Below are 26,722 nucleotides of genomic sequence, written 5' to 3'. Positions count from 1 at the left end.
GAACCTGAATAACCGCCCGCGGGCGGCCGGGGCTCGGCGGCGCCTTCTGCCGCTATGCTGGTTGCGGGGCGGGACGCGCAGGGGCCGGGTCGCGGTGCATGGCGGGCCGGCGGCGGACTCGGGCCTGGCGGGTTGCCTCAGGTCGGTGCCGGGGGGGCGGGGGAGGGGCTCGGGGGGGTCCCAGGCGCTGAGGGGGGGACCCCAAAAGGGGAGCCCTGGGGGGGTCCCCTCAGCCCCGGGGGGTGTTCGGGCTCTGGGGGGGGCACAGCACGGGGGGAGGCTGCTGTGGGGAAATAGTGGGGCGAAATGATGAAGTATTGGGGCGAAATGATGGAATATTGGTGGTTCTGGGAAGGAGAAATGGAATATTAGGGCGAAATGATGAAGTATTAGGGTGAAATGATAAAATATTGGTGGTTCTCGGAAGGAGAAGTGAAATATTAGGGCGAAATGATGGGATATTGGTGGTTCTGGGAAGGCAAAAAGATAAAATATCAGGGCAAAGTGATAAAATACTGGAGGTTCTGGGAAGTAAAATGATAAAAATATCAGGGCAAAGTGATAAAAGCCTGGGTTATCTCAGAGGTGACCCCCAAGGAGTCCCACTGCAGGTGGGCATCAAGAGAAGTGCTCTGGGGGGGTTCAGCATCACCTGTCTGAGGCCCGAAATTCGGGTGCCCCATGTGATAAATGACTGAGTCCCAGATAGGGTTACAGTCATTAAGAGGGTTACAATCAAAGATTACAATTTATTAAGCTGGGAACTGGGAAGGGAAGAGCGGCCCAGGGCACCTCCAGGCGCTGTCAGCCCGCCCGTGCCAGCACAGCACAGCACAGCTCGCCTCCAGGCTGCGGGGTCGGGGGTTTAAGGGGTCTGGGCACCTGTCCTGCAGGCCTTTTGGAGGAGGGTTGGGTGTGGTATTCACACTGACTCTACAAAGAGTCTGTCTGTCCGCTGGCTTGATGAGTTTTATCGTGTGTTTGTCTGTAGGCAGGCTGCTTGCCCTGCCTTTTAGAAAATCCTGACGTTGGTATAGGAGAAATGCATCCTTTTTCCAATTTAAGGCTTTACGGACTCCAAAAGTTTGCCACTCGAGCTTTTCTTCATGTCTTAGAGTCATAGGAACCCAGAATGGTAGAATCACAGGATGGTTTGGGATGGAAGGGGCCTTACAGATGTCTGGTTCCACCCCCTACCATGGGCAAGACACCTTTCACTAGAGCAGGCTGTGCTGAGCCCCATCCAGCCTGACCTTAAACACTGCCAGGGATGGGGCACCCGCAGCTCCTCTGGGCAGCCTGTGCCAGGGCCTCACCACCCTCAGAGTAAAGAATTTCCTCCTTATATCTAACTTAAATCTCCCTTCTTTTATTTCAAAGCCATTTCCCCTTGTTCTGTCACTACACCCCTGACAAAGAGTCCCTCTCCTGCTTTCCTGTGGCCCCCTTTAGGTAGTGGGAAGTTGTTATAAGGTCTCCCAAAAGCCCTCTCTTCTCCAGGATGAATATGCCAAAAACAACACGTATACTTCAGGGAAAAAAATAAAACTTGAATTGTTCTTTTTATTTCAGGCTTGTAAGGAAGAAGAGGACTCGCTGTTCCACTGACCTCGTGCTCTGAGTCCCAGCGCTCCCCGAGAGCACACCGAGTAAAGCGAAATTCATGTCTGAGGACAGGTCACCGGGGCAGGATGGAGAGCTTGGGCTTGCAAGCAGTGACCCTTAGTGATGGGACGACAGCCTACATTCAGCAGGCTGTCAAAGGTAACGGCTTCTTCGGGCTGGAAAGAATAAAAACCTCTTGAACAACCCCTTGAAATGGAAGTTGGAGTTCTCAAAAGTGTCCTGGTGTCACGCGGGCTGTTGTGTTGTTGCTTTGTACTTCCAACTGTGTCACCTGTGTGGCGTGCAGGACCTTATTCATCCAAAACTTCCCCTGAAGCTGAGCAGAATGCTTGCCTCCACTGAGGTGCGCAGCGTTTGGTTCGCAGCAGTGCCCATCTCACTCAAAGGGATGCAGATCTGATCTCAGTGTTGGTTAACTGTTGTGGCAGCAGTGCCAAACCCAACACTTGCCCTTATTTTGGGGTTTGTAGGGTGCTCCTTTCTTCACCATCTGCTGTTCCTGAGAAAAGGACAGCTCATGGAACAGGACTCAGGTTGCAAGGATTCCAGGTCCTTGTGATTTCTGGCTTGCTTACTTTTCTGTGTGAACTCTGGAAATTTGTTCAATATGTGGAGTTGAACTTTCTTGAAAACCACTAGGTTTTGTGACCTGTCCCCTAGACGCTTTGCACCAGGTGAAAGCAACTGGGATTCCTTGAGTTCAGGTGGGATGGAGCAGTGTCTGCTCTGCACGGAATAACTGTAACTAAAATGTTATTGCAGGGTTACTCAGATTTGCACTACTTTTTAAGAGTCCAATCTTCCCAACTCATCAAGGGCAGCAGTGCTTTAGACCCCTTTAGGACCTCTAATTTTTCTCCAAGAGTTGATCCTCAACCTAAGTAAAGAAAAAATAAAGTAAAAGAAAAGAAAAGAAATGTTCAGGTCACTGCTGATGCCATTACAAGCTGACAATTGAGCTTTCTCCAGCACAAGTCGAACTGCTTTCTACTTTAAATCCAAAGTGCTTAGCACACATCATTCTTTCTGCTTCTTGGCTTAAGGAGCTGTGAAGGGCAGCTTGTAAACAAGTGATGACTGAGGTTCTTTGTCTTCTATTCTCCTGTCTAGGAAAGGGAGGTCTGGGAAGTCAAGTTCCTCTGTGGCTGAGGGGAAAGCACGATAAATAACTGCTTATAAGTGCCGGTACGCTGTCTCGTGTGACCGCCTTCCTTGAGAAGGCGCAGCCAAGGGGACAGCTCGTGAGACCAGAAGGGCCGTGGGCTCTGCAGGCAGCGCTGATGGCGTTGTTTTTAACTCTTCCAGATGCAAAGCTGATCGAAGGCCAAGTCATTGAACTTGAAGATGGGACCACAGCTTATATCCATCAGGTGACGGTTCAGAAAGGTGAGGACTGTAAATTCACCTTCCTTCTTCTCAGAAGGACATTGATGTGATGGAAATCATCCGTGTCCCAGCAGCTGTGGCTCTAGTTTTGAGTCCTTCTAGGGGTGGTGGGTTGTTTTTTTTTTCTGTTGTTCATTTGCTTGTTTTAAATTTCCATGGTTTTGAGGCTGAGTGAACAGGAACATAGAACATGTGATTTCCTGCATAGTTCTTAGTGATTTGTCAAGAAGCTAATTTTGCTGCTGTGGTAAGCAAATGCTTGTTAGGTGTTGTGCCACGTGGGGACTCTCACATTTTGTCCGTCTGGATCATGAGTCTGCAGGCAAGGCCGGCGAGCTGTGTGCAGTGTTTGTGCTAACTATGGAGCCCGAACAAAAATTGTTCCATTTAGGAGCAGCTGAACTGGAATTTCCTCTGACCTACAAGATAACATTCTGAAATAGTTGTTTGAGGGGGAAGGGTGGGGATTATTGGAAGTTTTGTCACCTTGTTCACTGGCCCATCAGCTGTGAAAGGAGGTGATGATAGTCCCAGAAGTAATGGGAATTCATTTCCTGTGGCAGGAAGGAAAGTGGCACAAAGCAATCCCCCTCAGCGAGGTATGATAGAGCAGGTAGAAAGAAATCAGTTGCTCTGGGCAGTCCTCCCTTCACCCTGCCAAGTTCTTTGCCACCTCCCATTTCTGTTCTCCAAAGGTTGCTTGAAATCCATTTTGCGTGCCTGGCTCTGCCCTTTTCCTCCCTTTATCCTCCTTCCTGTCTCCAAACACCCACACACAGTGCAAGGGCTTTTCATTGTCATCTCTGCTTCCCCTGCCGTGGGCTCTGCGTGTTATCTTCTACACATCTGTGCTAGAGCTGTACATCACATCCAGGACGTAGCCTGGCAGTTTCTAATTGGTGAAATGTTGCATTACCCCGAAGAGCTAAAGAAGTGCCATGAAATTATGCGTGAAGCCTGAAAAAAACTCAAACTTTAGGACTGAAGGGCTCAGGCGGTGTCTTAAAACTACAGTTGTGGTTACTGCAGTGCTCAGGAGCTGGTGCACTACCCCGCCATCCCATCTGAGTCTCCCAATAATGTGCGTGGATTTTTTTTCCCCTTTTTTTTCCAGAGCCTGTATCTTTCGAGGACGGGCAGCCAGTAGTGTTGGAAGATGGCAGCATGGCCTACATACAGAACGCACCTAAAGGTAAAATATTCCCCTTTCGTGGCAGCTGGAGCAGAAAGTGCTGAATTGTCACGGGGCTCCAAGGCTGTAGGTAGCCTGGGGAGATGAAGGGTGGCTCCCGCTTAGCAGCTCTTTGACGTTTGATTTTGTTGCTTCCCCTTGCAGAAAGTTACGACTCCAGCACTTTTGAGGCTGTCCAGCTCGAGGATGGTTCCACCGCCTACATACATCGTCCTGTCATCGTGCCCCCTGGCAGCACCATCCTGGAAGTGCAGGCAGAAGCTGGGCTAGAGGAGTTAGCTGGAGAGGAGGAAGACGACGCCTTTGATGTCGAGACCATTAACGCATTAAAGCAGTACGCCAGCAAGGTGAGGATGCAAGCCTTTCATGGTCTGCCAGCAGTGCTGAGGGACTGGTGTACTAGTCTGCATTTGGCCTGGAGTTTGTTACCTCCTTTCATTTGCACTTCCATGTGTCAGTTTTACAGCAGTGCCAACTTTGGGAAGAGAAGCTAGGCAGGGCTTTTGTGAGAGCGCCAGCCCTGGTGGGTGGCTGACAAGGACCTGGAGCGTGTCAGGTTCCTATTTCACCACCTAGCTGGTACCTGCAGAGTGCTGGGCCTTTTACCCTTAAGCTACTGCAGGCACAGGTTTGGGAAAGCAGGGAGGTGCTGTGATACAGCTTGGATTTTTTTTCTTGCTTTGTGCGTCCCCCCCTTTTAGGTTTTTTCTTCCTGTTTGCCTATGTTTCTCCTTACACCACCTGGGTATGATACTCTCTTCCATACATGGTTCAGGCAGCAGATTGAGACAAATCTCTTACGTGTCAAGAGTGGCTAAGTTACACCCACTGTTCCCATGTTAAAAAAAAAAAAAAAAGACCTTAAAAACCATAATAACTTCCAATCTTAACACGTATTGGCACTGCAGGGCCTACCAACGTCTGCAGTCTTGTGTGCTGACATTTTCTCCCATCTTCACGGTGTTGAAGGGGCTACAAGGAGTGTGCTGATACAGTGCTCAGCTGGGCAGCTAAAAATATTGCAGCCTTTCTGCTGTGGCAGGACCAGCCTCCCCCAGCTTCCTGGAGAAGAGCAGGGTGCTGCTGCTGCTGCTGGGAATGCTTTTGTGCACGGGTTGCTCACGGGCTCTGCGCTGTACCAAGGTGTGAATAGTGCCTTGCCTCTTTGTTTGCAGGTGTCTGACAAGGAAGGAGAGGGAGTAACTAATGCTTCTCATGTGAAGAGCAAGGAGTCCAGTGATGTCCCTTCTCAGGTCTGAATTTTTCAGAGATGCATTTCTAGAAGTAGGCTATGCTCCTCTTGATATGCAGAGCACTGAGCTAGTAAAAATAATCTTTTTGGGGCTTCTCTGCAACGTTAGCAAATTTGTTAGCTACTGGTTTTACAAATGAGCCAAGTGAAGCATGGAGAGGTGAGTTATGTGCCTGAGAACACCCAGTGAGTTGGGAGGTAGGGATGGGAAATTCTGCTTCTTAGACCCCTGCCCTGTCACGTGTGTCGCACCGTGTGTGTACAAGCTGTGTGTGCAGGAACACGCTTTGTGGGGCTAACTGAAGGAGTGCACATGTATGGCAAGGAAGGAACTGATCTGTGTGGGCTTTGCAAAGCCTGCCCTAGTGGCTGGTTGAATTAATTTCCTAATTTCCATACATCTCTTGGCAGGATTTGCAGGAGGAAGAAGTGCACGGCAGTGAGAAGGGGCAGCAGGTTGGCACTAAAGCTTTCCGTTGCGGGTACAAAGGCTGCGGCCGCCTCTATACCACAGCTCACCATCTGAAGGTAAAGCAGCTCACGTGCAGTCAAACAGTGTGCAAACCAAACAGACCCCCAGATTCTAATGCCAGATCAGAATGTGCCTTTACAAAGGAGCAGGGAAACGCTCCTGGGAGAAGGTCAAATGCTCCAGGGGATGTCAGGGTATCCTTTGGTCGCATCACTCTGCAGTGAGTTTTTCTCTGAGGTCTTTAGGGAGGTGCTTTCAACCTTGAAGGAACAGGAAAAAGCGTCTGTAAGTTCAAAAAAGTCAAGTGGGAACACGTCAGTGGGAAGAGGTTTTGACCCATGAGAGACAGACGTGTTAGTTGCCCACGATGAAACCCAGCAGAGAACTTCAGATTCAGTCCAACAGCTACATTTCTTCAGTTTTCCTTCCCCCTTTGTCTTGGACCTCACTTTGTGGACTATTCTTTTTCTTCCAGGTACATGAACGTGCTCATACGGGTGACCGGCCATATGTGTGCGACTTCCCAAGCTGTGGGAAAGCGTTTGCTACAGGTAACAATTTCTCTTGTATCAAAATTGTCTTCGGTCCTGTTGAAACCATTCTTGAGAACATCAGCCATTCTTTCCAGCAGAGCACAAGAAGCACAGCTAGCTTTTAAAGCCTTCTGAGAAGCAATTTCAGTGTGGGAGGCTGCTCAGGACTTGGTTGATTATGAAGTTGATTGATTATTAAAGGAGTTAAAAGAAGAAACTGAGTTGTGAGGGGTGTTGTGAGACACTTTGGATATTTCTTCCCCTTCAGCTTTGCAGACACAGGACAGATGTGTGCGTGAACTGAGAGGTGGTGCAGAGCTTGCAGTGTTATTCCCTTCTCATAAAAATAACTGTGCAGTTTCATCACTGGGCAGGGTATGGGCTGAAGAGCCACGTGAGAACACACACTGGTGAGAAACCATACAAGTGTCCAGAAGACATGTGCAGCAAAGCCTTCAAAACTTCTGGGGATCTGCAGAAACACATCCGGACACACACAGGTGAGCAGTACAAGAGGAGAACCGAGCTCCCTATCAAAAGGGTCTCCAGGATGAAGTACTGCTTCAGCCTTTGGGTCGTGCCTTTTGTATCTTGGGTGAAGCAAGGCAGAACTGAGGTTGTGTTCAGCCAGAAGTAGACGGGCAGCAAAAGTCACACCAGGGGTTGTTGACTCACTATCAGCAGAGCAAAAGGGGTTAAAGATGCCAGTGTTACTGGAGGCAGTGAGCATCCAGTTGGGGCTGATCGGAGGTCTCATGAGTGTAATACTGAGGAGGAATGGAGGGATGCAGGTGTCCAGGGCATCCCCAGCAGCTGCTCTGATCCACGTTGCTCTGTCAATGCAGGTGAGCGACCCTTCAAGTGCCCGTTTGAGGGCTGTGGCCGCTCGTTTACCACCTCCAACATCCGCAAGGTTCACATCCGAACGCACACGGGCGAGCGTCCCTACATGTGTCCAGAGCCCAACTGCGGGAGGGGCTTCACCAGCGCCACCAATTACAAGAACCACATGAGAATCCACACAGGTAAGCAGGGGAGGGGAGGAAACGGGCACCTGCTCCTCCCCACTCACTGCCTGCAGCCACCGAGTGTGGCAGCAGGGAGATCTGGGGGACTGAGCTGGTCGTTTCCAGGCCAGACGTTTTAGGGTTAGGTTTAGGGAATTAAATTAAGTGGGAATTGTTTTATCGGGCTGATTATTATTCCACCTGTTCCAGTGGTCTGCCTCCAGCTGTTCCCCCTTGATGGGGAATCTCTTCACGGAGCGCGATGAGGGTGAGTGGGTTAAACTGCTCTGTGACCTCTGCCCTAGGGGAGAAGCCGTACGTCTGCACCGTGCCGGGCTGCGGAAAGCGCTTCACGGAGTACTCCAGCCTCTACAAGCACCACGTGGTGCACACACGCTGCAAGCCCTACGCCTGCAAGAGCTGTGGGAAGACCTACCGCCAGACCTCCACGCTGGCCACGCACAAGCGCAGCAGCCACGGCGAGCTGGAGGCCACGGAGGAGAGCGAGCAGGGCCTGTACGAAGAGCAGCAGCTGGAGGGTGAGCAGTCGTTCCCCTGCCGCCTGTGGCGTGCTGGGGCTGGGGCTGGCCCTGTGGCAGAGGGGGGAGAGATGACAGCAAGGACCTGGGGACCTGAGACCTGAATCTGTGTTGTGACCTTCGGCCTCGCTCATCGTGCCCCGATTTGTGTCACGGCCAGAAGGAAAAGGCTGCCCCTGGGCCTAGCTGTATGTTGTGGGCTGGGAATGGAATTTCTTCCTCTCTGTAGTACAAGGAGAGAGAAAGGTCCTTTTTTCCCAGCCAGCACTGGGCTGTTGTCACTGTGATCTGCTCCTCAGGGAGCAGGCAGGTGCTGGGGTCAGGTGGGTGCCGTTGTGTTTTAATCAGTGCTTCTCACTCCCATTTTGCTCTTTTATTTCTCTGGCTCAGCTGCTTCTGAGGAAGGCTCCCCCACAAAGAGCCAGCACATTGCTTTCCTGTCAGAGATGGAGGAAGACGAGGATGAAGAGGAAGATGACGATGTTATGCCTGCACAGGTCTCACTCGTCTCTCCAGATGGGACAGAGCAGGTAAGGACGCTAACAGCCTGCAGCACTTGGGGGAGAGCGGTCGTCCAAGTGAGGTTCTGCCTCTCCCAGCCCTGTGTGCCTTGGGGAACTTCCCAGTGCCACTAAACAGATGTCCCGTGGGGTCTGGATCCCCGTGTGGCCTTCTCTTCAAGACTTTTTTTTCAGTGTAAAGCAGGCCCTGGGGTTTTGTGGGCTCTGTCTGTCATGAGGGCTCCCTCCTTACAGCCTTATCCCACCCCTGCAGCCGTGATGTGGAGGGTAAATCACAGGCCTCTGGTCCCTGCCTCAACTTGTGGCTGGATGGGGTCTTGCAGACATTTATTTAGACTTGTGTGCAGCTCCTGTCAACCCTCGCCTCCTGCCCAGCTGTCAAGAGGCAGCCCCCAATCTTTGCTGACACGGGTTGGATTTGGAGATTGCTTTTTATTTCAGCCTGTAAATAGCAGTGCTCTTCTTGCACGTACTTCCCTTCACCAGCTGCCTGTGTGCTGACTGGGAAAAACTCCTTCTGTGGCATGGGGCAGAGGAAGCAGCTGCCATGAGTAAGGTTTATTTCCTCTTAGTGTGAGGTGCTGCCTGCATGAGCTGTTACTGAGGAGCCCGGAGAGAGAGATAGGAAGGGGAGGCGTGATTGAAGGGGTAGAGCTGGAGACTGGAGGTCTGTGAGGTCTGCACCGATTCTGTCACCCTGGGCAAAGTCCTTGGGGTTCTCTGTGCCCTAGATCTTCCACACGAGGGAGGGGAGAGTATTTCATCCTTAGGAGACCTTGCTGTTGCTAAATTCAGGAGTTGTGTAAGGCTTCCTGAGAAGCCAGCCCGGCTGAGAGCACGTTTTTACGCTGCCCAGGTCAGTTTGTCACAGGAAGACCTGCAGGCCCTGGGCAGTGCAATCAGCATGGTGACGCAAAGCGGGGCCCTCGCGGTGCCTGAGGAGGAGCTGGTGGCTGATGACACACACACCGTGACCGTGGTCAACGCTGACGGCACCAAAACGCAGCCGGTACGGGCAACGCGGGGCCTGCCCTCATCCCTGCAGAGCTACAGCCTGCGAGGAGGGGGTCACGTTTCATTTTAAGACACGACTGGGTTTTGTCTTAACCTTTCCCTAGGTCACCATTGTCACTTCTGGGGCCGTCGTGTCCGAAGAGTCGGCAGTGGCATCCCTCTGCCATCAGCAGGTGGCTTTGCTGGCGACCGCCAACGGCACGCACATCGCCGTGCAGGTACCGCGCCGCGCCCGGAGCGAGGCTGAGCGGTGCTGCTGCTGCCCCGGCCCCTTTGTTCCTCTGTGCATGTCCCCACCGCTGGCTTTGGCAGCCACCTCTTGCTTTGCTGCACCTCCGCCTGCCCAAGTTGCTCGCTCCTTAATTCTCAGCTGCCCGGAGTGCAGGGGAGAGCAGGGGCACGCTCCTTAGAGCGCAGGATGTTGCCTTGTAAGCCGCAAACCCCATCACAACCGTGCCTCTGCTTTGTCCCTCTGCTTCATACCCCTGTCACCCACACTTCTCTCCTCGGGGGGCAAGCCCAAGCCTCCTGAGCCCACTTTTGGGGAGCGCAGTGTTCTCTTTCTCTTTCCTTCACTAGCTAGAAGAGCAGCAGAGCCTGGAGGACGCCATCAGCATGGCAGCAGCAGCAATCCAGCACGAACCCCTAACGCTCGATGCAGCCGTGTCTGACAACGGGTGCTGAGACCCTGAAGAGCCTCCTGGGCGGGGAAAGCAGGCGGCCCAAGCCTGTTTCTCCACGGGGGCATCGAGATCTGCAGGAACGGGGCCAGCAGGCACACGGAAGCCGTGTGGTACCCAGGTGCAGGAAGGTGTCTGAGGCCAGCTGAACGTGGCTGGTGCGCACCGGGCAGGTGCTGAGAGCCGATGCTGCAGCGTTGGGCTGCCAGGGTGATGCTGCTGAAAGGGCTCCTCTCAACACGCAGCGGTGTCCAAGATCCTGGCTGCTGCCTTCTGCTGGAGGCTCTGCTGTTTTTTCTGGGCTCCGAGCAGTGATTTCGCTGCTCCTCGCCTCGGACACTGCTTCCCTCTGTCTGGAGACGGCAGGTTGTGTCTTCTGTTACTCACTTCATGGCTGAGGTTTCCAACACCTGCCAGTCTCCTGCAGTAGATACGGAGCCACGGAGATTTCATCAGTCTCTGAGAGAGCCAAATGTTTTTGGGGTGGCGTTTCCTTTCCCCTCCCTCCCGAAGTGGCCCCACAGCTCCCCTTTTCTGCCAACCCTTCCACGAAAGGGGCAAGGGGGCAGCAAATGCACAGAAGCAATAAAGCCCCGTCTGTGAGCCCAGGCTGTCCTGGACCGGGTGTTAGAGGGAGAGCCCCACCCTGATGCTGGAAATCAGCGTTCCCAGGGGTGCGCACGGAGCGGGCGCCCGGGTGTGAGAGGATTTCTCCCATCTCTTTACCACGCTTCTCTCCGCTCTCGAGCAAATTTCAGCAGCAGACTCAGCGCCATGGGGCAGAAGGAGGTGAACTGATACTTGTGGGGCGCTGAGCTAGGTTTGGATGTAATTGGAAATTAAAAAATAAAAGTTTGTTTGTTTTTTTATAAAAAAAAAAAAAAAAAAAAACCTTCTCTCTTTCAGTCCTTGGAGGCAGCGGCTGGCAGAGGATGGGAGGGGGGCTTGGATTTTATTATTTTCCAGATGTAAGGATCAAGGAAGTTCAGGAGATTTGCTGAATTGACTGAGTGCCCTGCTAAAGCAGTGGTCGTCCAGTGCTGAGGAGGGGTGTGAGCTGGGCAGCTGCAGCCTCTAAGCCCTCAGAGTGTGACTTAGGGGGACTAAAGGATGTCTCCTGCATCCCAGGTCCTTTACTGATTCCTCCAAGGGCTCCTCCAAGCCTCAGTGTAGGGGATTGTGTCACTTACTGTAAGAAAATCTCTCTGTGAACGCATCCTACAACCCCCTAAGCCTGGGAGAGGGACCTGGGCTGCCTTCCTCAGCCCAGCAGGTGCGTGCCCGTGCCCCGGGGTTGTGAACAAAGCCCACACAGGGAGCTGTGAGTGAGCAGGTTTTTATTTGTCACATCTACCCGAGACGTTCGGAGAGGAAGAGGTTTGTGCAGGAAAGGATGGGCATGGCACCGCCACCCCAACCTCCCCCGGGTTAGGTCCCAGCTTTCCTCGGGGTGACAGAGCCCGAAGCAGCCAGGCTGGAGCCCTTCCAGCGGGCACAGCTCGTGCTCCTGCTGCGAGGGGAAGCTCCTCGCTTAAAGCTGAGAAGAGGAAGCTGCTGCCTGAGCCAGGGAGGGGATTTCTCCGTGCTGAGAAAGCTGCTGATCTCCAGGCTGAGTGAAGGGCCACGGCTCCCCGTTCACACACCAGGAGCCCCAAAACCGCGCATCCCTTTTATTCCCCCCTGTGATCCAAAGGGGACAGAAAGGGGATTCCTACAGCGGGTGCCAACCCCAGCCCCCCGAGAGGTGCCGACCCCTGTCTGGGAACCCTTGGGGGACCCCAGGGAGCTCTGGGGGTGCACCCAAGCAGATGGCGCTGCTGCTTCGTGCGCGGCTCCGGCTGCCGAAGGCTGTCGAAGCAACCGGTTTCCTGAAACCGGATTCTCAGCGTTGACAGAGCAGCCTCTGCCACTGCCGCCCGTAGCCATGGACCTGCGAGCGGAGCTGCTCAAGTCCATCTGGTACGCCTTCACCGCCCTGGACGTGGAGAAGAGCGGCAAGGTGTCCAAATCCCAGCTCAAGGTGAGTCCCCGAGGGTGCTGGTGGGGGAACCGGGGGGCTCGGGGTGCTGCTTGCCCCCAGTCGGGGCTCGCGGGTGGGCTGCGAGGTTGTGGGGTGGCTGCGGGGATGCTCCAGGGCTGCCACCGGGGAATTGCTGAGCGTGGAGGGGGACGAGCCCCTGCTGTCGCCTCCGTGCTTCATGCCCGGGTTTAGTGAGGTTCCCTGTCCCTGCCTCACCTCCATTTTAAACATTAAAAAAAAAAAAAAGGTGGGGAGAAGTAGGAGGGAGTTAATCCTCCAGTGTATTTTTTGGGGAAAAATACATAAAACAAGTGGAAATCTATTTTTTTGGGGGGGCTGTTTTTAGTTTCTTACACTTTTAAGACCCAGCTACCAGCCCAAATGCGGTTTTTATTTTCTTGCTTGCACCCACACCCGCGTTTCTGCTTCCTGTTCAACCCCAGGGCTGGAAGGTAAAGGGAGCCCGCTGTAAAAACTACAACTCCTCAGCGGCCAGCCCAAAAATAACGCACCATTTTTTAAAAAACTCTGATTTCCCCTTCCCCCTGTGCTCTCCGCAGCTCTTCACAGGGCTCCTGAGCTCAGCCCTTCATCGGCACCCTCGAGGCTTTAAAAACCTTTATTTGTCTGCCTCCAGGACTGGGTCTGGTCGAATCCACCAGGTTCTGCCACTGCTACAGTAATAGTTAATTTATTTTTTTTCTATTCAGTAACGCTGGAAGCCCTTTTGTATCGCTGCTTAAAAGTGTAATCCTGCTTCTTAGCCTGGCACCGGGGTTGGAAATGCTGGTTGGAGCAGGGGGGGTGGAAGGCCGGGGAAGGACCTGAGCTAGAAACATGCAAAACCCGGTAAAACGTTGCGTCAGGAGCACTTGGCAGCTGCCACGAGCCCGTGAGATGTGTTGTGAAACTCTGCCACGAAACCTCTTGTCCTCCTTTTCCTTCTACTTTCGAGGGCTTCCCCCGGGACAGGCTGCAGGGAGGTGCTGGGGTCAGGGAGGGGGGGGGCATATTTGGGTGGAAAACGGGATTTTTTTGTCTGAAGGGGTCTGGAGGAGCCGGGCTTCTGCAGCTGCTTCCCAGAAACTCCCTGCAGGTGTGCTGAGCGTCAGGGCCCCTCGGCGCCTTCGTGCTCAGGGGGCTGAGGCTGCACGTGGCAGGACAGGAGGAGAAAAGCACCCACGTGGCAACAGGAGCACGGCCTGGATTCGGCCTGAAGGCTCCCCAGGGCTGGATTTGTGATTTTTTTTTTAATAAGATACCTGAAGCTGTAGAAATATCTGACGAAATTCAGGAAAATGCCAAAATAGAGCAGAGCTGGGCTGCTGGCTCTGCTGGGGAACTTCTCCCCGGGCTTTTGGTGCTGAGCACAGCACCGGGCACCCTCCTGGCCCTGCCGTGCACACCTGGCTCCAAAAGGGCTGACGGCAGCACAAGGTTAACGTGCAACGCTCGTCCTGCGTGGTCTGCGATGCTGAAGCCACAAACACCCCGCTTTTAAGGGCAGTTTCCTAGAGAGTTTGTGCGGGGAGGCTGCCGAGGGGCACAGGATGCTGAGGACGGCTTCTCCCCGGTGACTTTACCCAGAGCAACGTTTCAGAGCAGAAGGCAGATTCACCCTCGTTGTTCCACCGCCTCCAGCCCTGCAACGGGAGCTCTGGCAGCTCAGGGCACGGCACAGGCTCTGCGCTGCCGCACGCGGGGTGTCCGGCTGTGCTCCTTGCACCGTGAATCCCAATTCTGGACAGCTCTCCACCTGCGAGGCCTCATTTCCAGCGCTCACTGCTGCCAAACCCTGCCTGTGCTCGCGAGGTTGAGCTCTGCCCGGCCTACGCAAGGCAGCGTCTCTGCTTGTAGGGTCAGCGGTGAAGCAGCCCAGGCCCTGTAGGGCGATGGTTTGAGCTCCGGGCCCTCGCAGGGCTCCTCGTGCATGGTGCGAGGGGGTGGCATGGGGCTGTGCTCTGCCCCCCCAACCCCATCGTGGTCCTGAGGAGGGTGGGAGAGCTGCTGGTGTTCACCGAGTTCTTGCAGCTCCCGAAACAAAGGCCCAGTTTAGCCCCAAAAGCTGGATTTTACCGGGGGATTACAGGAAAGCCGGTGGGAGCTGGGTGTTCCGCTCTTGAGCCAGTTGCATAAGTAAATTTAGCAGCGTTTCAAAGCTGGGTGGCAGAGCTGTGGGAAGCTGCTGGGTTCAGCAGTTGAGTTCTTTGCATGTACCCTCCTATGCAAGTGAGCGCGTGCATATTTATGCGCTCTGTAGGTGTGTATCTCGCACAGGAAGGAAAGACAGTCTTGTGGTTAAGAGCTCCGAGCCGAAAGATATCGGGTGTTTCTGCTCCCAGCGCGGGCACGCACTGGGCCTGGTCCCCGAGGAGGTTTTATCCTGTCCGTGCCATCGCAGCCCCGCTGGCGGAGCTGGAGGAGCCGGTCTCGGGGCCTCGGGGTGTCGGTGGCTGCGGAGCTGAGCGTGCAGGGGCTGTGCCCGTCCTGGCACTTCTCGCTCCTCTGCTCGCGGTCCCATCCCCGTGGCACAGGGAGGGGAGAGGAGCCCTCTGCGCACTCCCAGGGCTGGGTTTCCTGAGGCTGCTTGCTGGAAGCTGCCTTTAGCTCTGCCGGGGCTGGAAGCCTGGTGGGAAGCTTTGAAAACCCTGATTTGGGGCTGTTTTGATAGGGTTTGGTCACTCTCCGGGCTTCTCATCCCTAGGAACCATAGCTGGAAACGCAGAGGTGGTGCTGGTGGGCCCAAGGGTGCCCGGGCTGCGTGTCGGGGTGGGACAGGGTGCAAGCAGCAGGGGGGTGGCTCTTGCTCTCTTTTGGAGCCCGTGATCCACGCAGGTCTCCAGGAATTGCTGAAGCCTTGGGGGGCCGGGCTCGCTCACCGCAGCCAGTTACAGACCCCTGGGGGCAGGAAGGAGGCGCCTGGCTGGGACCGAAAGCTCCCTGTGCTCACTGAAAGCTTCTTGAATGCACAAAGGGCTCTTGGCACAGGCTGGCGCCAGCAGTTGAGCCAGTGCGAGGGCTGGGAGCAGCTCCTCTGTGCATGCATGGGGGGAAATCAGAGCTCAGGAGCCCACGGGGCTGGGCTTGAACCACAGGGGTTTGGCTGATGGGGCAGCGAGGTGGGGGGACCCCTCTTGTGTCCCCCTTGCTGCAGAAATTGGGCAGCTGAAGGTGCCTGGCTGCAGGGAGGCATCTCCCCCGGGGCATTGCTCCCTGCAGCCCCCTTTGGGGATGCTCCAGTTTTGGCAGAGGGGCCGGTTTGCTCTCATGTGGGGAAACTGAGGCAGCAGCGAGGCTCCCTGCATGGTGCCAGAGGTCCTGTAGGGGCTGGAGGGGATCGTGCTCGATGCGCCGAGCCGGGCTCCAACCCCAAAGGTCACCCCCAGCCCTGGCATCTCCCACGGGGGCGAAGAAAAGGGGCAGCCATTCTCCTGCCGCGTTACGTATTCCACCCCCGGCTGCGGCTGGCGTCAGCAGCGGCCACGGGGCTGGGGGAGAAAAGGGTGGAGGGAGGCGTCCGGGGCTGCAGGGGGGGGGACGTGGGGTGCCCGCGGTGCTGGGCTGACCGGGGCCGTCCCCTCCGCCCCTACACGTCGTGGTGGAAAGGCTGCGTCAGCAAACCTGCATCATGGGCTGGCCTTCGACGCTCAGAGCATCCTCACCCTTCTCTTTCCCTCCCCCCACACCCACTTTTTTTGCCTTGTTTCAGGACCGGGGGGGCGTTTTCCTCTGTCTCAATGGGGTTGGGGCAGCCCCAGCCCCACATATTTGCAGTGAGCCCAAGCAGGGTTTTCCTGCCCCCTTCTCGTATTTTGGGTGACTGCTCTGCGGTGTGGGGGGGACGCACAGAGGGAGTCAGGGGGGCTGGCCAGGGCTGGGTGCACACCTGAGACCTCTGGGGGTTTTGGGGTTCTTTTGGGGTTCTTTTGGGGTTCTTTTGGGGTTCCGGGACACAGCAGCACCCCGGTGGCTCAGCACCAGGAAACAATTCCTCTCCCCCTTGTGTTTTCCCAGAGCAGGATCCTCTCTGGGTCTCATCCACCCCATTCCTGTGCTGTCAGGGCAGGAGCTGGAGCAGCGCTCGGTGGGACGGGGGCTTCGGAGGGGACATGGGCAAAGGAGAGGGGACCAGGAGGGGACGAGGCCCCGTGTGGGAAGGGGAGGGCGAGGCGCGATCCCCTGCGCTCAGTCTGGATTCCTGGGTGCCCCCGGTGCTTCCACCCCTCCCCACCCCTCTGCGGACCCCGGAGCTGTGCCGAACCCCAAAAGAAGTGCTCGGGGCTACGGCCTGCACAGTGTCTGAGCGCCGGGTGGAGCCCTGCTGATAGCATCTGGCCAGAGGGTGAAAAAGGGAGAGAAAATCTGGTCGAGCGAGAACCGAGAACCCTCTCCAGCTTCAGCAGCCGGCATGGCCCCCGGCGGGTCCTCTCCTTCTGGGAGGAGATCTCCAGCCCCGCATGGAGAGGAGCAGGGACACCGTGTGCCCGGGCACCGTCTCCTCCAGCCCCAACCCTTGCCACGAGCTTTTTGTGTAAATCCCAACGCAAGGGGAGGCCGCCAGCTTTTGGGCCTCTCCTTCCAGCATCTCCGGCTCGCCGGTGGTTGAAGGAGGGCAGACGGCGCCGCGCCACCAGCCAGAGGCGTTGGTGCTCCCGGGCAGCCTTCCCCCTGGGCTTTCCAGCACAGAAAATCGGGATTTCCAGTTGGGACTGCCAGCACATGGGAAATTTGGGCAAAACTTGCTTCATTTGGGGGATTTGGACAAAACCCAGATGGACGGCACCGCTGGTGGTGATGGTGTGTCTCCAGATCACCGTCGTCTGCTTTCACTGCAAACAAAGCCTGGTCTTAATTTCTTCCCAACCTTTTCTTGTTTTCATTTTTGCATCTTCTCGTGACACGCTTACAGAAAGCAGCTGCTGCTGCCAGGTTGCAACACGGCAGCCGGCTTGGGTGCGTTCTTTATTTATTTTTTCAAGAGATCGCTAAGGGCAGCTGCCAAACTGCATGGCTCGGGGCGCCTTATCATCCCTGCGAGATCAAAGCGTGTCCTGTTTGCTCTGTAATATTTGAAACATCCCGATTTAAAAAAAAAAAAAAAAAAAAGTCCTCCGTGTACCAAGAAAGGAATGAAATGAATGCCAGACAATCCTCGCTTCCACGTGAATTCTTTGCTGTTTCCAGATGATTATTTGAGGTTGATATTTGGGGATTTCCTGCTGCCAGGCCCAAGCCTGGGTGATGCTGGGGGGCCGGGGTGGCAGCGGGGGGCTCGGTGCCAGGGGGGTGGGAGCTCATAGGGCTGGAGCCTGACCCCATCCCCTCTCCCTTGTGCTCGGCCAGGTGCTGTCCCACAACCTGTACACGGTGCTGTGCATCCCCCACGACCCCGTGGCGCTGGAAGAGCATTTCCGAGATGACGACGACGGGCCGGTGTCCAGCCAGGGCTACATGCCCTACCTCAACAAGTACATCCTGGACAAGGTGAGCCCCCGGCCCCTCTCCCCGGGACCCCCCTGTGACCGCGGTGCCTGCTCCGCTCCTGCATCTTGTGGCCCTCCCACATCTCCTGTCCCCTCTGCTCCCGGTGTGCAGGGCACGGCGTGCTGGGACGGGTGGCAGGAGGATTCAGAGCACTCAGATGAAGGCCAAAATGAGCCTCGTTGGCGAGGCTCGAGCCAGCCTCCCCCTTTCCCTCTGGCCTCTGGATGAGGCGCAGCTGCGTCAGCATTTCCTAAAGGGCTCGGAGGGGGTCCTGGCGGCCTCTCCCAGCCCGTTTTTCCTCTCCACCCCTGTTGAGATTTGAGGCACGACCTCTCGGCCGCTGGGTGGAGGAGGAGGAGGCTGGGGGAGGCCGGGGCGCTGGGGCAGGGCAGAGGTTGGGGTGGGAGGTGGGTGGGTTTCGCTCTTTTTCCGTGGCTCAAAGGCACCTTTGTTCCACGCGGTGCACCACGGCGGCACGGTGCTCGTTTCCTCCGGGCATACGAGGAGAGGAAAAACGACTGACAGCTTTCTTCCACTGCGTGCTGTCAAGGCGCTGGGGGCCCGGCGCAGGGTGCTGCCACCCTTCCCTCCCCTCCTGCCTCCCCAGAGGGCTGAGATGGGTTTTTGGCTGCCGCTGGTGCTCCGGTGCCGCTCCCTGCTGGGTGCTGGCTGAGCCCCGGGGATGCTGGCATCGACCCCGGGTATCGGGATATAGGGATCGGCTCTTCTGTGAGCAGGGACAGGGCCAAGCCCAAGCCTGCTGCCCGGGGAGGGCACCAGGGGCTGATCCTGCTCGGCACAGCCCCATCTTCCTGCTGCAGAGCGGCCCAAACCCTTGCAGTTTCCCATGTGGTTCTCTGGGACATGACCTTCAAACCCCCTTCTCCTTTCACTAATAAAATCCCAGAGGCAGCCTGTGAAGGGGAAGTGGTTTTTCCTAGTAAGAGGGGCTTTTAGCTCTTCCTGGTACCCAGGACCCAAAGGTTCTTCTCTGGCTCTGCTGCTGCAGATTGTGGTTTGTGCTCATGCAAGCCACGTGGTAGGGCTCTGGGAAAGTGAAGGGACAGAGTGGGACAGGCCGGTCTGGTCCCTGCCACCCCCTACCAGGGTGGCACAGCCCCTAAAACCAGCAGTAATACCTCAGGTCCAGCCCTCAGGAAGCCTTTTGGTGGCCACAGAAGCTTGTGAGCAGGCAGCAGGGCTGATGGAGGTGTTTTCCCTACCACCGGTGCTGCCTGCTTGCCTTTTTGCCGTCACTTCCCTTTGCCGAGCCCCTATTCCTCTTTTTTGGTCAAATGGGATAAAGAGAGTGACCCAAAGCCCTGCAGGCATTTGCAGTGAGGGCTTGGGGAGAGCCCAGCGGTGCTGGATGTGCTTTGCCGTGTGCTTTCTGCTGGTGCCCCACAGCCCCAGGTGCCGTGCTGTGGTGCCCAGGCACCGCAGCGATCCCGGAGCGCTCTCTCTGCCGGTCAGCGTGCCCAAAACCTGTGCAAGGGATCCCGTGCTTGGTGGCCTTGCACCGAGTTAGTGCTCAGCAGTGATGGTCGCATCCCATCCTCTGCTGCATGGACAAATCAGTCGGTGCCGGCAGGGACAGGAGGTCTCCGGTGTGGAGCTTCTGCCCTCCCTCCAGCATCTCCCCCTGGAAGCCCCCTCGCAGTCCTTCACCAGCCTGGCTCCTGTCTGCAGGTGGAGGAAGGTGCTTTTGTCAAAGAAAACTTCGACGAGCTCTGCTGGACCCTGACGGCGAAGAAAAATTACAAGCCTGACAGGAATGGGAACAGCATCATATCCCACCAGGACGCCTTCAAGCTCTGGTGTCTCTTCAACTTTCTGTCTGAAGACAAATACCCTCTCGTCATGGTGCCGGACGAGGTAGGAGCCAGCTGCCTCTCCCCGGGCTCGGTTTTGGGCTGCCATGTCCCGCTATCGCTTCCTGGCACATCCTTCCTCCGTCTGCCTCATCACATCCTGCAATGTGGGGGGGGAGAGAGGGCAGGGGGGGAGGAAGAGCAGTGCCCACGAAAAGCAGGGTGGGCTGAGGGCTGGGGGGAAACCTCTGAAATGCTGGAGCTTCCAGAGCATAGATGGCTCGGAGGACAAGGAAAGGGCTGGTCTGTGTTGGTTTTGGGGTGAGACAGCCATTTGGCCTGTTGTTAAATGAACGGGGCAGGTTTTGTAGCAGCAACCAAGCTCAGCTCCTGCTGGGGCTGGTCTTGAAGCCCTCACAACAGACCAGGAATCCCCCAGCGGCTGGGTTGGGCAGGGACCTGGAAGATTCCTCCTGATTTTTATAGGGATGAAAGAGAAGATGATGAGAAACCCTTTAAACCTGCTGTTATCAGGGGGTGCTCCTTGTGAAGCAGGCAGTGTCGGAGCAGACCCCGCTGGCCCCGAGAGCTCAGCCCCTGCCCAGCACCTGAGGGGGACGCAGCCGGGCTGCTCGGCGAGGGGCAGGCAGTAATCTCCAAATTCCAGGCAGCATTTAGGTTTTCCCTTCTCTGGGGCCCAGATGAAAGCCCCACGAGAAGGTTCCAGATGCCGGGAGGAGGGATAGGGTCAAAACCCATCAGCGGCCTCGCCAGGCCCTGCTGCAGCGGTCAGGGACAGGCAGGCGGCTGCCACCTGCTTGGGCACCATCTCCCCCCTGAGATCAGCCCCCCACGCCCCTCCTATGAAGAAGAAAAAAAAAATAGTAAACCCAAACAAACAGAGAACCCACCACTACCAAAAAAAAAAAGAAAAAAAAAAAAAGAAAAAAAAAGAAAAGCAAAGCAACGCAGCGCTGCGCAGATGTACGAGGGCAACCGCACTTCCTGCTCCCCAGGAGAGGTGTTTCCTGTTCCCCAGACCATGACAACATGAATCATCCTTCTGCTGACAGGGCCGGGCCTGAGAAAAAGAAAAAAAAAGATATTGTCCTAGAAAAAACATAATTAATTTATCCTAGATAGATGATGAGGAGAGGGAAGTCCTCTCAGATGAGGAAGGGCTCCCAGCGCCTGGAGGGGGCTGCAGGAGAGGTGGGGTCATAGAGACAAGGGGAAATGTCCTTCAGGACATTTAAAGAAAAAGAGAGGAGATCTAGGTCAGGTATTAGGAAGAAATTCTTCACTGTGAGGGTGGCGAGGCCCTGGCACGGGAGCTGGGGGTGCCCTAGGCCAGGTTGGGGAGGCTGGGGGCTGCCCGGGCCTGGTGTTCGTGTCCTCTGTGGGACGTCGTCCCCTGCTCCAGCCCGAGGTTCTCACAGTTTCAGCTGGAAACCAGAGGTGGTGCTGAGGTCAGGGCCATGGTCTGAGCCGCCTGCCTTGTGGGTTGGGTGGGGGACAGCAGTGCTGGGCCGATCTCCCCGAGGCACTTGACTTCTGCGGTGCTTTCTCTCTCTTCAAAGAAGCCGAAAGCATCTAGTGCTTGCGGCTAAAACAAAGAACCTCCCAGGGCTAATTGAGCTTTAACTCAAAATCAATGTCCTGAGCCTGGAAGAGCTTGGCCATTGCCCTTAACCCTTGCGAGGGGTGGTATCTTTGTGATAAGGCACGGAAAGGGACACGGTCTTAGGTCCTCCAGCACGGGTTTCCTTGCTCCAAGTCGGCGGCTGTGGGGTGGGAACGGCTCTCGCTCCTCCCCGACGCTGCTCTCCCCGTCCCCGCAGGTGGAGTACCTGCTGAAGAAGATCTGCACGGCCATGAACGTGGAGCTGAACTCCTGCGAGCTGGACGATTACCTCTCCCAGGAGCCGCAGGGGCAGGGCGGCCTGACGGTCTGGCAGTTCCTGGACATGGTGAACTCGGGGCGGCTCCTGCGGGGCATCGAGCAGGAGGCCATCAGCATGGCCGTGGAGGAGGTGTACCAGGAGGTGATCGAGGACGTGCTCAAGCAGGCAAGGAGCCCACGTGTCCTGGGGCACAACCTCTCTCTGGGGATGTTTCTGGTTTTCTCCCGGCCCTCAAGGGCATGGTTATGGTGTTGTTGTACCACCACCCATCCTTCCCCTGCCCCGTTGTTGATCCCCGTGTCTCCTGGGCGCAGGGCTACCTGTGGAAGAAGGGCCAGTTGAGGAGGAACTGGTCGGAGCGGTGGTTCATGCTGAAGCCCAGCGTCCTGTCCTACTACATGAGCGAGGAGCGGAAGGAGAAGAAGGGGAGCATCGCGTTGGACAAGCACTGCTGCGTGGAGGTACAGCCTGGGCCGTGGCTCGCGGCAGGGATAACATGTCCTGCGTGGGTTTATCTCAGTCCTCATCCCGCTGGTTGTCCCCTCACCCTGCGGTGACACCGTGCTGTGTCCTCTCCCTGCAGGTGCTGCCCGACCGGGATGGGAAGAGGTGCATGTTCTGCGTGAAGACCTCCTCCCGCACGTACGAGATGAGCGCCTCCGACACCCGGCAGCGCCAGGAGTGGACGCTAGGTCCGTGTCCCCATGCCCCCTCCGTGTCCCCTCCCCAGCACCCTATGGCCCTACTAACATCCTCCTTCCCTCCCCAGCCATCCAGACCGCTATCCGGCTGCAGGCTGAAGGCAAGAAGTCCCTGCACAAAGACCTGAAGCAGAAGCGACGGGAGCAGCGGGAGCAACGGGAGCAGCGGAAGGCGGCCAAGGAGGAGGAGACGCAGCGGCTCAAGCAGCTCCAAGAGGAGAAGGAGCGGAAGCTGCAGGAGCTGGAGCTGCTGAAGGAGGCCCAGCGGCAGGCGGAGATACTCCTGCAGGAGGAGGAGCAGCGGCGGAGGCAGCAGCACGAGGAGATGCAGAGGACGCTGGAGATCCAACTGCGGGAGGCCGAGCAGGTGGGTGCATCCTCGTGGCAGGTCCTGCTGCGGGGCTGCATCGCTCGTGGGATGACCGCTGCCTTCCCCATCCCTTGGCCATGTTACCTGGGGGGCTGGAGGAGCTGAGCATGTCCTCTTCTTGCAATAACACTGCTGGTAAACAACACCTCTGGGCTCCCGTGGTGGTGTGGGACCTGGGGACAAGGGATGGAGGGGTCAGCGCATGAGGTACCCAAGGAGCAGGAACTGAGGACAACGTGCTCTGGGGTGTGTGAAGCTGAGAGGCTTCAGTGCTGTCCAGGGAGCCCACTTCTGACCTTGCAGACGATGCTCTGGAGCTCTCTCCATGGGCTCTCCGTGGTGTGGGGGACATTTGGCCCCATCCACCCAGGGGTGCAGGGCCAGTGCCCACGCTGACAGCTCCTCTCCCCGCCGCAGGCACGCGCCTCCATGCAGGCGGAGATGGTCCTGAAGGAGGCAGAGGCAGAGCGTCAGCGCAAGCGCATCACGGAGCTGGAGGAGATGCAGGAGCGTCTCCAGGAAGCCCTGCAACAGGAGGTGAAGGCTCGGCACGACGAGGAGTCTGTGAGATACGCGCAGGCCAGGTAGGACCAGAGCATCCCTGGCTCTCCTTGACCAGGGAAGGGCTGGGTGTAGGGCTGTCAGACACACTCCTCACACTCCTCGGGGTGATGCCATGGCCTTGTCTGCTCCCCGAGGAACCAGCGTGTGCCTGTGACTACCCGTGATGGCAGCAGGGCTGGGGGAAGCTGGTGGATGAAGTGGCAGAAGGATGTCCTCACCTCTTGCGCTTTCTTGACAGGCTACTGGCTGAGGAAGAGGAGAAGCTGAAACAGCTGATGAAGTTGAAGGAGGAGCAGGAAGAATACATCATCAAAACTCAGCTGGAGAAGCAGGTCCTCAAGCAGGAGATGGAGAACAAGAACAAGTGTCTGGAAGAGGCCCAGAAGCAGCTGGAGGAAGTGAGAGTGAACAGGCAGCGGGTGGACCAAGATGTCATGGTGAGCATCGCCTTGGTGACACTTCCCATCGCGCTACAAGCACCGGGGGACTTCCTGGCCCTCCTCTGAGACACCTCCACGCTGGGGAGAACCCGGGGACTTTGGGGACCCGCTGACACGTACCCTGCTGTAGCCAGGCTGGATTTAGGGAAAGCAGCCCAGAGGTTTGCCTGGGAAGGGATGTCTGCCCTGCGAGGCACATCCCGTGCTCCTGGTAGAGCCATGCCAGGCTCGGCGCTCAGCTTGCGAAGCCAGCGAAGCGGGGAGGAGGCTGTGGCCACTTTGCCCCCATTTTGCTGCGCTGGCAGATGCTATTAGGAGAAGTCTGCTGACGGGGCAGGCGCTGGAGAAACCACCAGGCTGGCACTTCCTCACCCTGCGGCTCTGGGTTTTTTCTGATCCGTGCCAGGGGCTGATTTGGTGGCTGGAGTGACACAAGGGTGTCCTGCTGGGGGGACAGCACTAGTGTTGTATATAAACCTACAGAGGCTCACTGCTCTCCTCCATCTCCTTGCAGGCGGCCCAGAGGAAGCTGCGGCAGGCCAGCACCAATGTCAAGCACTGGAACGTGCAGATGAACCGACTGATGCACCCTATCGAGCCGGGAGGTAGGAGACCTTCCCCCGGGGCATGCAACTCTGTGCTGCTGCCAGTTCTCCTGCCCTGACCCCCTCTTTGGGATCCTCAGAGAAGCACAGTCACCTCTGGCAATGAGACCCTGTGCTCCTTTTCCTTCACCACGAGGTAAATTTGGACCCCACGTAAACAATCTGCTTTTTCTGTCTGTCCCCAGACAAGCGCACAAACGTGAGCGGAGGCGGCTTCGCTGGCTACCATCCCCTCCTGTGCCGGAGAGATTCCTCCCTCAAACTCAAGCAGAAGGTGGAAGAGAAAGGCAGCGACCCCGTGAGGGACGGCAGCAAGGAAAATGTGAGCAACGGTGGGAACAGAGGCCCGCCACCGCCTTCGGATGCGGACCCCATGGCCACGGAGCCCTCCAACTAGCCCCACGGGATGGCAGAGCCCAGCAGGGAGCCGCAGGGCCCAGCACGGCCCTCTGAGCACACCTGGTCGCTGTGTGGAGACCAGTGGAGACTAGCACAGAGCCTCTAAGTGACTACACGCAGGGCAGAGACGCTCCCCTTCTCTTCAGGGATGTGCTGCAGCCACGGCGGGCCAGGAGCTCAGGCAGCCCAACGTGGGGAGAAGGCAGCGGGGCCGTCTCCTCCGGGCTGCCCAGGTGTGGGGGCTCAACGCGCCTCCCTGCATGCTGGACTCTGGTTTCAACACTGCCTCAAAACACCACCACGGGTCTGGATCACACAGTCCAGGATTCCCCCTTGATTTCTCTTGGCAATGCCTGCTGTGTTGTCCGCTGTGCCCCTGCAAAGGGGATCCCAGAGCAGCCTTTATGGACTGAGCAGTGACTTCTCCTCCCTCACAATGGGCATTTTCGGCCCTGACCAGGTGGACCAGGATGTCCTGAACTAACACGTGCATTCCCTGAAGGGGGTTGTTAGTCACTGGAGTCACGTAGATGGTAGTACAAACCAACAAGTAATAAAGCTTTTGGAGCCCCTGGCCCATAGACCTTGTTCCCTGCAAATCTGTGGCCCTGCAGGCACCCGATTTTCTTTATGTGCAGGGCAGGGTCTGGATATCCACTGCAGAAAATTAAAGAAATTAAAAAGGAATCAGACACAACCAGTGAAAAGAGGTCCCAGTGGATTTTGGTTTAGTCTGTGGAGGGCCAAGAATGGCAATGGGGTATCTTCTGGGAGGGCCAATACCTCGTTACTTCAATTAAGTGCTTGTATAGGGAGGTAACAGTGCTCGGGATTTAGGTCCTTGCCCTTGGACTGCAGGACTCTCTGTTTTGGGAGCTGGTCCGAGGCCTGCAGAAGGCAATAGAAAAGATTCCTGGAGGCAGCTGGGCTGGCTCCATCTGCTCTGGGAGTAGGTGGATGTGTTGGCTCTCTTCAGTGACATTGGCCCGGCCTGCCTCCTTCACTTAATTTGCTCCCTGAAAGACCAAGAACAAAAGCCAAGTCTTCTGGCAAACCTCCCTGCACACAGACACACATAGAATTAAAAAAAAAAAAAAAAAAAAAAAAAAAAAAAACAAACAAACACCAACAAAAAACAACACTGGGGTTAATTTTTCCAAGTACCTCTCTTAAGTACAGCCCCATTTGCCTGTTACTTTGAGGCACAGAGCCCCTGTTCACGTAAGGGTCCCCTCTGAAAACAGCCACTGGTAGCAAACCCTTGCATCAACCCCAGATTCACAGTTGGTCGTGATGATTAACTGCAGTTCAGTTCGTTAGGGAGATTACGATCTATTTCCTACTTGTGCGGCTTCGAGCGTTTGCTCGCAGAGCTCTTCCTCCCCCTAGTTTTTACAGTGCTCCTTTCTTACAATTCTTTTCAGTTCTGCCTGCCTGAGAGGCTGTTTTCTCAGGTCTGCGTGGCACGATGGGGCCTTGCTGGGACAAAGCAGCTCTGTGTGTCCATTAAGGACGCCCGGCTGGCCCCGTAGCCCAGTCCCTGGGTGGCCTCGCCAATGCACAGAGGGAGCACGGGTGGCTGCAGCCCTCACAGCGATGGCTCCGGGGGCCTGTCCCTGCCAGCCAGTGACTGCAGCAGGTCACATTTGTCCCCCGTCCTCCTCTTCATTGTGCTGGGGACTGTGGGGGTTGTGAAGGATGCAGCACAGCAGCCCTGAGCAGTGGTGCCTGACCACTGCAGCCCCATACGGTCCCCACACAGCTCTGGAGCCCCTGCCTGGCTCTGTGACAAGTGACAGCATGCCACCCCTTGAACACAGGACCTGCCATGCTGCATGTTTTCTGGTGGAGCTGGGCCGTTGCAACACATTACCCTGGGGTAAAATCAACCAGGGCTGGGCCTTTTTATCGCCTTGAAGTGTGAAGATCTCCAAGGCCTCCCAGGGTGACCACAGCTCACAGCCCTGTGAGATCCTCAGGCAGGGGCGGGTACAGGGAGGGTGCCAAGCACTGGTTTCTACTGGGAAGGAAATGGGCTGGGTAGAAATGCCCCGATGGGAGAGCTCCTCCACCTCTGACAGCTCCATTAGCTCAATCTCTTCCCTGATCGGGCGTCAGGACAGGTACCACACCTAGGCCAGGAGGAAAAGGGCCACCTCTGCCCATCTCTGCAGCTCCATGCCTTGTCGCAGGGCTCTGTGC

At 56.4% G+C, this 26,722-nt stretch overlaps 2 protein-coding genes across 2 annotated transcripts; both read left to right on the top strand.

Annotated features, from left to right (window-relative positions):
- Positions 1-15: 15 nt before the first annotated feature.
- ZNF76 (zinc finger protein 76) lies at positions 16-11,082 on the top strand. Its single transcript, XM_084497971.1, has 15 exons — positions 16-141; positions 1,573-1,764; positions 2,932-3,012; positions 4,127-4,204; positions 4,349-4,551; positions 5,380-5,457; positions 5,868-5,984; positions 6,404-6,479; positions 6,836-6,961; positions 7,307-7,486; positions 7,774-8,007; positions 8,398-8,537; positions 9,385-9,537; positions 9,647-9,760; positions 10,122-11,082. The coding sequence occupies exons 2-15, from the start codon at positions 1,692-1,694 to the stop codon at positions 10,224-10,226; spliced, it is 1,758 nt and encodes a 585-aa protein (XP_084354097.1). The 5' UTR covers positions 16-141; positions 1,573-1,691; the 3' UTR covers positions 10,227-11,082.
- A 767-nt stretch (positions 11,083-11,849) lies between these two features.
- DEF6 (DEF6 guanine nucleotide exchange factor) lies at positions 11,850-25,101 on the top strand. The gene is given in 12 exon segments (XM_084497970.1): positions 11,850-12,048; positions 12,051-12,242; positions 17,586-17,726; positions 19,416-19,601; positions 21,379-21,606; positions 21,756-21,902; positions 22,025-22,133; positions 22,211-22,509; positions 22,930-23,096; positions 23,315-23,513; positions 24,031-24,121; positions 24,307-25,101. Coding segments are annotated over 12 exon segments (1,989 nt in total). The 5' UTR covers positions 11,850-12,030; the 3' UTR covers positions 24,519-25,101.
- Positions 25,102-26,722: the final 1,621 nt, after the last annotated feature.

Source organism: Aythya ferina (genome assembly GCF_964211825.1).
Source record: "Aythya ferina genome assembly, chromosome: 25".
Lineage (NCBI taxonomy): Eukaryota > Metazoa > Chordata > Aves > Anseriformes > Anatidae > Aythya > Aythya ferina.
This window is presented reverse-complemented; position numbering and strand designations above follow the sequence as displayed.